This window comes from Triticum aestivum, chromosome 5A (assembly GCF_018294505.1).
Source record: "Triticum aestivum cultivar Chinese Spring chromosome 5A, IWGSC CS RefSeq v2.1, whole genome shotgun sequence".
Taxonomy (NCBI): Eukaryota; Viridiplantae; Streptophyta; class Magnoliopsida; order Poales; family Poaceae; genus Triticum; species Triticum aestivum.
In genome coordinates this window covers 490,076,667-490,087,342 of record NC_057806.1, presented here as the reverse complement: position 1 = coordinate 490,087,342, position 10,676 = coordinate 490,076,667, and the positions used below count along the sequence as shown (strand labels likewise).

General features: G+C 42.6%; 1 protein-coding gene across 1 annotated transcript; it reads left to right on the top strand.

Annotated features, from left to right (window-relative positions):
• Positions 1 to 5,976: 5,976 nt before the first annotated feature.
• On the top strand, positions 5,977 to 7,809 carry LOC123107314 (uncharacterized; the record flags this gene model as incomplete). Its single annotated transcript, XM_044529296.1, has 2 exons — positions 5,977 to 7,029; positions 7,438 to 7,809. Coding segments are annotated over exons 1-2 (1,425 nt in total), but the record flags the coding sequence as incomplete, so codon positions are not given.
• Between the last annotated feature and the right edge of the window lie 2,867 nt (positions 7,810 to 10,676).

Below are 10,676 nucleotides of genomic sequence, written 5' to 3'. Positions count from 1 at the left end.
CGAGAACCTCCCCCTCTTCTCTGGGTGCCAAGTTCAGAAATCATCGATATTACTCGTGCATACTAGAATTTTCATGATAGCTTCCACGTCGGTTGGCACAAAAATCAAGCGCACAAGCGCTTCATTCCAGGATGCCGAAGCTGGTAGTAACAAGTCAGAAACCAGTTGCGGCGGATCATGGACCAAGGAAACAATAGGCCGTAGTGATCCCTCCTTTGGGACCCAATTATGGCCCCAAATGTTAGTGGACTGCCCATTGCCAATTCTGCGTATAATTTCTTTCTTGAGGATGTCACGCCCCTCTAATAATGCTCGCCAAATCTGTGATGGTCTGGACCCAAGCTCTGCAGTAAGAAAATCTGTACCGGGGAAATAGGAGGCTTTAAGTATCCTTGCACTAAGCGAAGATTGATCCTGCAGAACCCTCCAGGCCTGTCTTGCTAAAAGTGCAAGGTTAAACAGTTCCAGGTCTCTGAAGCCAAGTCCTCCCAGGTATTTTGGCCTTGTCATCACTTCCCACGATACCCACGCCGGCTTCCTTTGACCCTACTTGCATCCCCACCAAAACTTTCTGATGATAGAGTTGATGTGATTGCATAAGCCTCTAGGGAGTTTAAAGCAAGACATCGAGTATACAGGGATAGCTTGTGCTACTGACTTAATTAACACCTCCTTGCCATCAGCTGATAAGCATTTTCCCATCCACCCCTTCACCTTGTCCCAAACTCGATCACTCAAATATTTGAACGTGCCCTTCTTTGAGTGTCCTACATCCGTGGGCATGCCAAGATACATGTCACTAAAAGACTCACTGGGCACCTGCAGACACCCCTTAACTGCATATCTCACAATCTGTGGACATCCCTTACTGAAGAAAATTAATGATTTCTCCCTATTTATCCTTTGCCAAGAGGCCATACAATATATATCCAACATGTTTGACACTTGCATGCAGGGAGGCGTTAGCACTTGCAGCTGATCTACATGGAACAAACTTGATAGTAGCTTCGGATTGCCAAGGTGTGGTGATGGATATAAACCAAGGGACAGGAGGTCCATACTCGGCCATTATGCATGAAATAATGGGTCGAAGGAACACTTATGCTTCGGTCTCTTTTGTTCACGAGCGGAGAAACCATAATTTCGAAGCTCATAATCTCGCCAAATTTTCTTGTAATTTAGGAGTAGGTTAGCATGTCTGGATGGGAATCCCTCATGACCAACATCGTGTACCTATGAACATTACTGTTTCTTAACAAAGTGGCGAGATTCCTCAAAAAAAAGAACCTTCCCTGAATGGATTTTATTTCTTTGTTTTTTCTTCTGGTTTTATCTTTTCAGTTTCCCTTTTATTTTATTTTAAAATTTCGTATATTCTATTCCTTTTTTTCATGTTCGTTTTTCCTTTTCTTTTTATTTTTCACTTTGCTTTCCTTTTTCTTCTTTCTTTCCTTTTTCTATTTTCCTTTTTTCATTTTGCAAACCTCTGTAAAATTCATGAATATTTTTTGAATACTTGAACATTTTTTTAAAATCGTGAACTTTTCCCAAATTCATGAACATATTTTACAAATTCATGGACATTTCCCAAATTCATGAACATTTTTCATATTTGTGAAAGATTTTGAAATCATAAACATTTTTTAATTGTGAACATTTTTCATAAACTTGTGAAGTTTTTTTGAATCAAAGAACACATTTTTTCAAAATTTGCAAAGAATTTTTTTAATTTACAAACTTTCTTTGTTTTTACAAACATTATCCGAATTCATGAACATTTTTTGAATCGGGAAAAAATTTGAACCTATGATTTTTTTTATAAATTTGGGAATGATTTTTAAAATTCGAAAATATTTTGAATTTTGTGATCATTTTTTAGAAAATCCATGAACATTTTATGCAATCTCAAACATCTTTCAAATTAGTGAATTTTTTTGAATTCGTATTTTTTTTTCAAATTTTCAAATTCATGAAGAGTTTCAGAATTAAGAAACTCTTTTGAAATACCGACCATTGTTTCGACCTTGAGATTCAAGAACAGTTCTCAATGTAAAAAAACAAAAAACTAAAGGAACAAAAAAAAAATGAAAGAAGGAAACGAAAAAAACATGGGCGCCACACGCCTGCACATGGGCTAACCCCAATCATTTACGGAGGAGAGAGGGGGTGCGCGTTCGCGGAGTATCCAGCGCGCAGGTCACTGATTATGGGCTCTCAGTATGAGCGGCCGACCGATCTATGCTAATTCGATTCTTTGGCCACCCCAAGGAGGCTCTCACGCCTAGAGGGCCGACCCAAGTAGAATGCACGGGAGGATAAATCATGTTGCACTTACTATTCCTGTCACAACAAATGTGTGTTAGGGTTTATTTGAAGAACAACAGCTGTCGTCTAAGATTTCGGTCCATTACCTCCAAGTGCCATCTTGATGGTTGCTACCTCTTGAGCACTGTGTTGGTTTTTGCTTGAAGAGAAAAGGGTGATGCAGTAGAGCAGCGTAAGTATTTCCCTCAGTTTTTGAGAACTAAGGTATCAATCCAGTAGGAGGCCACGCACGAGTTCCTCGCACCTACACAAACAAATAAACTCCTTGCAAACAACGCGATAAAGGGGTTGTCAATCTCTTCACGGTCACCTACGAGAGTGAGATCTGATAGATATCATAAGATAATATTTTTAGTATTTTTATGATAAGGAAAAATAAAGATGCAAGTGAAATAAATGGGAAAGGAAATAACTAAGTATTGGAAGATTAATATGATGGAAAATAGATCCGGGGGCCATAGGTTTCACTAGAGGCTTCTCTAGAGAGCATAAGTATTACGGTGGGTGAACAAATTACTGTTGAGCAATTGACAGAATTGAGCATAGTTATGAGAATATCTAGGTATGATCATGTATATAGGCATCACGTCCGAGACAAGTAGACCGACTCCTGCCTGCATCTACTACTATTACTCCACACATCGACCGCTATCCAGCATGCATCTAGAGTATTAAGTTCAAGAGAACAGAGTAACGCTTTAAGCAAGATGACATGATGTAGAGGGATAAACTCATGCAATATGATATAAACCCCATCTTGTTATCCTCGATGGCAACAATACAATACGTGCCTTGCTGCCCCTACTGTCACTGGGAAAGGACACCGCAAGATTGAACCCAAAGCTAAACACTTCTCCCATTGCAAGAAAGATCAATCTAGTAGGTAAAACCAAACTGATAATTCAAAGAGACTTGCAAAGATAACCAATCATACATAAAAGAATTCAGAGAAGATTCAAATATTGTTCGTAGATAAACTTGATCATAAACCCTCAATTCATCGATCTCAACAAACACACTGCAAAAGAAGATTACATCGAATAGATCTCCACAAGAGAGGGGGAGAACTTTGTATTGAGATCCAAAAAGAGAGAATAAGCCATCTAGCTAATAACTATGGACCCGTAGGTCTGAAGTAAACTACTCACACTTCATCGGAGAGGCTATGGTGTTGATGTAGAAGCCCTTCGTGATCGATACCCCCTCCGGCGGAGCTCCAGAAAAGGCCCCAAGATGGGACCTCATGGATACAGAAAGTTACGGTGGTGGGATTAGGGTTTTGGCTGGCTTCGTATCTGGTACTTTGGGGGTATGTAGGTATATATAGGAGGAAGGAGTATGTCAGTGGAGCAACGTGGGCCCCACGAGGGTGGAGGGCACTCCTGGGGGGGGGGGGGTAGGCGCGCCCCCCTACCTCGTGTCTTCCTCGTTGATTGCTTGACGTAGGGTCCAAGTCCTCTGGATCATGTTCGTTCCAAAAATCACGTTCCCGAAGGTTTCATTCCGTTTGGACTCCGTTTGATATTCTTTTTCTGCGAAACCCTAAAATAGCCAAAAAACAGCAATTCTGGACTAGGCCTCCGGTTAATAGGTTAGTCCCAAAAATAATATAAAAGTGTATAATAAAGCCCAATAATGTCCAAAACCAGATATAATATAGCATGGACAATAAAAAATTATAGATATGTTGGAGACGTATCAAGCATCCCCAAGCTTAATTCCTACTCGTCCTCGAGTAGGTAAATGATAAAAACATAATTTTTGATGTGGAATGCTACTTGGCATAATTTCAATGTAATTCTCTAATTGTGGTATGAATATTCAGATTCGAAAGATTCAAGACAAAAGTTTAATATTGACATAGAAATAATAATACTTCAAGCATACTAACTAAGCAATTATGTCTCTTCAAAATAACATGGCCAAAGAAAGTTATCCCTACAAAATCATATAGTCTAGCTATGCTCCATCTTCACCACACAAAGTATTCAAATCATGCACAACCCCGATGACAAGCCAAGCAATTGTTTCATACTTTTGGTGTTCTCAAACTTTTTAAATCTTCACGCAATACATGAGCGTGAGCCATGGACATAGCAATATAGGTGGAATAGAATGGTGGTTGTGGAGAAGGCAAAAAGGGAGAAGATAGTCTCACATCAACTAGGCGTACACGGGCTATGGAGATGCCCATCAATAGATATAAATGTGAGTGAGTAGGGATTGCCATGCAACAGATGCACTAGAGCTATAAGTATATGAAAGCTCAACAAAAAGAACTAAGTGGGTGTGCATCCAACTTGCTTGCTCACGAAGACCTAGGGCATTTTAAGGAAGCCCATCACTGGACACTAGTAGAAAAAGGGTCAAATGTGAAGCACATTAGTGCCGGTTTGAATTTGAGCCGGCACTAATGTGTCCATTAGTGCCGGTTCCAACGGCTAGGTGGGCGGGCATCATTAGTACCGGTTCGTGGTGAACCTTTAGCACCGGTTCGTGCCACGAACCGGTACTAAAGTGAGTGGTGGAAGGATGTTGTCAGTCCGGGGCCCCTCCAGCACCTTTAGTACTGGGTCGTATCACGAACCGGTACTAAAGGTCGTCCTACATGCACCCTTCGTCCACCCGAGCTCGCTCTGTTCTTCCCCTTTCCCCTCTCCTCTCTGTTCTTTCCCTCTTCCTCTCAAGCTCATCACACATTTTGCCCAAAATTTGTCAAGATTTGAAGGCCCCCATCCATTCAAATGATCACAAAGGTTAGCAACTTTGTCCTTTCATCTCCCATTGCTAGATTAGGTCGTGCAATGCTTTATATAGTGATTGATTTTTGAGTTTAGTAATTTGGGAGGAATTATATATATGTGCTAGTATTTGATTTATATGCAATCTGAGGTCAAAAATAACACTTAGTTTGCATATGTAGGTGTGGTTTACTTAGTGCCTTCTAAATCTCCGTCGTAACCACCGTCGATCGCCCGCAACGTCCCGTCGCTGGCACCACCTTGTGGTGAGCCTCTTGTTCATGAATGTTTTATATAAAAAATTGATGTTTGTGTGATTTGGATATATAGTTACTTGTATAATTATCTTACCCATACGTTGTTTGTTATACATAGTGCCATGGTTTTGATATCCGTCCCCGTCGGCCCTCATCCGGGTTATGATTCGGATGTGGTATATTCTCTTTTAAAACTATTTTTGTTGCATTTCGTGTTTATGACAAATTATGCCCATCAAGTTGACATAGATATTTGTATGTAGGAGGTAGTTGAACCGGAAATTCCAACCGACCATATTGTCGAGAGGTTAAATTTAGTTGAAAGAGAAAACGAGGATTTGAAGAAAAAATTGAAAAGAATTGAGGGGGAGAAGATGGAATTGGAGTTGCATGTTGCCGATGTCATTGATGATCACAAGATTAAGATGGAGAAAATGCGCTTGAAGATTAGAAAGATTAGAAAATATGCCATTCATAGTGAGGCTTGGTATCATTATGCTGTTGGATCAATTGTTACCTTAGTTGCGATCTTGATCGCATTTGTTGTTGCATTTAAATTCTTTAGCTAGAGAGTTATTTGTTTGTTGCATTTAAGTGTTGTATGAACTTTATGTATTGTATGAATTTGGTGTTTTCGGTGCTGTGTATTAAAGATGAGCCGGCAATGGATGTATGATGACCGATGCTCTCCCGAGTTCATTAATGGCGTGCATACTTTTCTGCTTGCGGCTGAGGCAAACAAGCGGGCGGATGGCTTTATGCCTTGTCCATGTGCTGGCTGTAAGAATGGTCACAATTACTCTACGTCAAGAACCATTCACGTCCACCTGTTTGAGTCCAGTTTCATGCCCCACTATAATGTTTGGACCAAGCACGGAGAAAGAGGGGTTATGATGGAAGACAATGAAGAAGAAGAGGATGACGACAGCTATCCTGGCCATGGGTTCCCTGAATACGATGATACAACAATGAGGGAAGAAGCTGAGCCGGTAATGCGGGAAGAAGCTGAGCCGACAATGCAGGAAGAAGCTGAAGAAGAGACATCAGATGAGCCCGTTGATAATCTAGGTCAGGCCATTGCCGATGCAAAGATAAACTGCGCAAGTGATTTGAAGAAGAAGAAGTTGCAGCACATGTTAGAGGATCACAAAAAATTGTTGTACCCGAATTGCATAGGTGGCAAGAAAAAGCTGGGCACCACACTGGAATTGCTGCAATGGAAGGCAGAGAATGGTGTATCTGACAAGGGATTTGGAAAGTTGCTGGTAATGATAAAGAATATGCTTCCAAAGGACAACGAATTGCCCGAGAGTACGTACGAAGCAAAGAAGGCTGTCTGCCCTCTAGGGTTAGAGGTGCAGAAGATACATGCATGCCCTAATGATTGCATCCTCTACCGCGATGAGTACGAGGATTTGAACGTTTGCCCGGTATGCAGTGCATTGCGCTATAAGATCAGCCGCGATGACCCTGGTGATGTCGAGGGCGAGCGCCCTAGGAAGAAGATTCCTGCCAAGGTGATGTGGTATGCTCCTATAATACCACGGTTGAAACGTTTGTTCCAAAACAAAGAGCATGCCAAGGCGATGCAATGGCACAGAGAAGACCGTAAGAAAGACGGAAAGTTGAGAGTACCCGCTGACGGGTCGCAGTGGAGAAAAATCGAGAGAAAGTACAGGAAGGAGTTTGCAGATGACGCAAGGAATGTATGGTTTGGTCTAAGCGCAGATGGCATTAATCATTTTGGGGAGCAGAGCAGCAACCATAGCACCTGGCCTATGACTCTATGTTTGTATAACCTTCCTCCTTGGTTGTGCATGAAGCGGAAGTTCATTATGATACCAGTGCTCATCCAAGGCCCTAAGCAACTCGGCAACGACATTGACGTGTACCTAAGGCCATTAGTTGAAGAACTCTTACAGCTGTGGAATGGAATAGGTGTACGTGCGTGGGATGAGCACATGGGGGAAGAATTTGACCTAAAGGCGTTGCTGTTCGTGACCATCAATGATTGGCCTGCTCTCAGTAACCTTTCAGGACAGACAAACAAGGGATACCGCACATGCACGTATTGTTTGGACGATACCGACAGTATATATTTGGCTAATTGTAAGAAGAATGTGTACCTTGGACATCGTCGATTTCTTTCGAGCAGGCATACCGTAAGAAAGAAAGGCAAGCATTTCAAAGGTGAGGCGGATCACCGGACGAAGCCTCGCCACCGTACTGGTGCTGTTGTATATGATATGGTCAAGGATTTGAAGGTAGTCTTTGGAAAGGGTCCTGGTGGACAACCTATTCCGAATGACGCTGACGGACGCGCACCCATGTGGAAGAAGAAATCTATATTTTGGGACCTGCCCTATTGGAAAGACCTAGAGGTCCACTCCGCAATCGACGTGATGCACGTGACGAAGAATCTTTGCGTGACCCTGCTTGGCTTCTTGGGCGTGTATGGGAAGACAAAAGATACACCTGAGGCATGGGAGGACCAGCAACATATGCACGGAAAAGACGGCATACATCAGGGTCATGCCAGCTACGCTCTTACCAAAGAAGAGAAGGAAATCTTTTTTGAATGTCTGCTCAGTATTAAGGTACCGTCTGGCTTCTCGTCGAATATAAAAGGAATAATAAACATGGCAGAGAAAAAGTTCCAGAACTTAAAGTCTCATGACTGCCATGTGATTATGACGCAACTGCTTCCGGTTGCATTGAGGGGGCTTCTACCGGAAAACGTTCGATTAGCCATTGTGAAGCTATGTGTATTCCTCAATGCAATCTCTCAGAAGGTAATCGATCCAGAAATCATACCAAGGTTAGAGAATGATTTGGTGCAATGTCTTGTCAGTTTTGAGTTGGTGTTTCCACTATCCTTCTTCAACATCAAGACGCACATCCTAGTTCACCTATGCGAAGAGATTAACGTTTTGGGTCCTGTATTTCTACACAATATGTTCCCCTTTGAGAGGTTCATGGGAGTCTTAAAGAAATATGTTCATAACCGTGCTAGGCCAGAAGGAAGCATCTCCAAGGGCCATGAAAATGAGGAGGTCATTGAGTTTTGTATTGACTTTATTCCTAACCTTAAGCCGATTGGTGTTCCTGGATCGCGGCAGAAGGGCAGACTAGATGGAAAAGGCACGCTAGGAGGGGATCAAATAATATGTATGGACGGACATTCTCTGAAGCACACTACACAATTCTACAAAATTCCGCCTTGGTGGCTCCGTATATGGACGAACACAAGAATTTTCTACGCTCCAAACACCCGGAGCGGTCTGATGACTAGATTACATGTGAACAAACCAGGAGTTTCGCCGGCTGGTTGCAGACACGTACCATGCATGACGCCTCTATTAAAGATGACCTGTACTCGCTGTCCTAGTTACCATCTTCTAATATAATGACTTTCAAAGGGTACGAGATAAATGGTAATACATTTTACACGATCGCCCAAGATAAGAAGAGCACCAACCAAAACTATGGTGTCCGCTTTGATGCAACAACCAAGACGAGAAAGGAAATATATTATGGTTACATAGAGGAGATATGGGAACTTGACTATGGACGTGGTTTGAAGGTCCCTTTGTTTCGGTGCAAATGGGTCAATATGACACAAGGCGGGGTAACGGAAGACCGGTAGTATGGAATGACAACAGTGGATCTCAACAATCTTGCGTATGCAGACGAACCATTCGTCCTAGCTAATGATGTGGCACAGGTTTTCTATGTGAAGGATATGTCTACCAAGCTGAGAAAAAGAAAAGATAAGGAAGCGAATGCATCATACGATGAGCCAAAGCGCCACATAGTTCTTTCTAGGAAGAGAAACATCGTGGGAGTGGGTGACAAGATAGACATGTCAGAAGATTATGAAAAGTTTGATGAAATTGCTCCATTCACAGTGAATATTGACCCGAGCATCCAGTTAAATGATGAAGATTTTCCATGGCTACGGCGCAAAGGGACACACGCGAAGAAAAAGTTTCACACCCAAAGATCTATGATGTGATCGACTTCACTATCATCACTTTCTTCCGTGTTTCACACCCAGGAGGGAATCTCTGTAATAGTTAGGGTAGTTATGTGTTTTGGCATTTGAAACGCGGAGAAATTTTATGTGCAAACAAATTCTTTCATGCATTTACTGATTTTTTTCAGCTAAATGACCCTGAAATTGAAAAGCATTTCAAATGAACTTAGAAAAGGTTGAAAGTTGGCATGGTATTATAATTTCACCCACATAGCATGTGCAAAAAAGTAGAGAGGGTTACCGCAAAAACTGGATGCACTTCGTGTACAAAATGGACAATCTCTTTCGAAGTATCAGGGTTTCGGACGAAAACTCATCCGTTACAGAGGCATTTCATTTTTTAAATAACCTAAGCATTACCAAATTGAATATAATGATAAAACACACTAATATTAAACATAAGAAAAAAAATCACTGAAAAATCTATTTTCAAAGTTAAGTTATTCACAAACTAGTGATTCACACAAATTTCAAATAATTCAAAATTTAAAATATTCAAATTTGTAAACTACCGGCACTAACAGAAAGTTTGTAATTTTTTGTACCTAAAGCAAAAATATTCACAAAGAAACTCTAAATACATCAAAAAACAACTAAAAAATAAATAAAACAAAATTAAATAAAGCAAAAAAAAATAAGAAAATAAAAAATCCCGCCTACTGCGCCACAGCGGCCTGCATACGACTAGAAACCCAACCTGTTGTTAGGCCAGGATGCAGGCCCGCAAAGGCCCAGTAGGCCCACAGGCAGCACAGAACATTTAGGCCCAGTAGGCCTGCTTTGGAGAGGAGCTCGAGAGAGCTACCGTACTGGGGCTTATAAACTAGTGCGGACGCCCCTCGGCTAGCGAGGTGGGACTAAACATTTCACACCGCACCTGCGCCAGCGCACCCCCTTTAGTACCGGGCGGTGGCTCAAACTGATACTAAAGGGGAGGGTCTTTAGTACCGGTTGGAGCCACCACCCGGTACTAAAGGGGTGTCGTTCCCGCCGCTTGGCCTGGCCAAAACAGACCTTTTGTACCGGTTCGTGGCTCCAACCGGTACTAAAGGTTGTTCTATATAAGAAAACACTTCAAAAAATTTGCCAGTTTCTCATCTCTCCCTCTGCTTCTTTCTCCTCTGCCTCGTCGCCGCCGCCCCTCGCCGCCGCCCCCGTCGCCGTCCGTCGCCGCGCCCCGCCCTGTCCTCCTGTTGTCCCTGGCGCCCGGCCCGTCCCCGTCCCCGTCGTTGCCGCCCCGTCCCCATCCCCGTCATCACCGCCCATCTCCGTCCCCGTCGCCGCCCCCCTGTCGTCGCGCCTCGCCGGTGAGCTCCT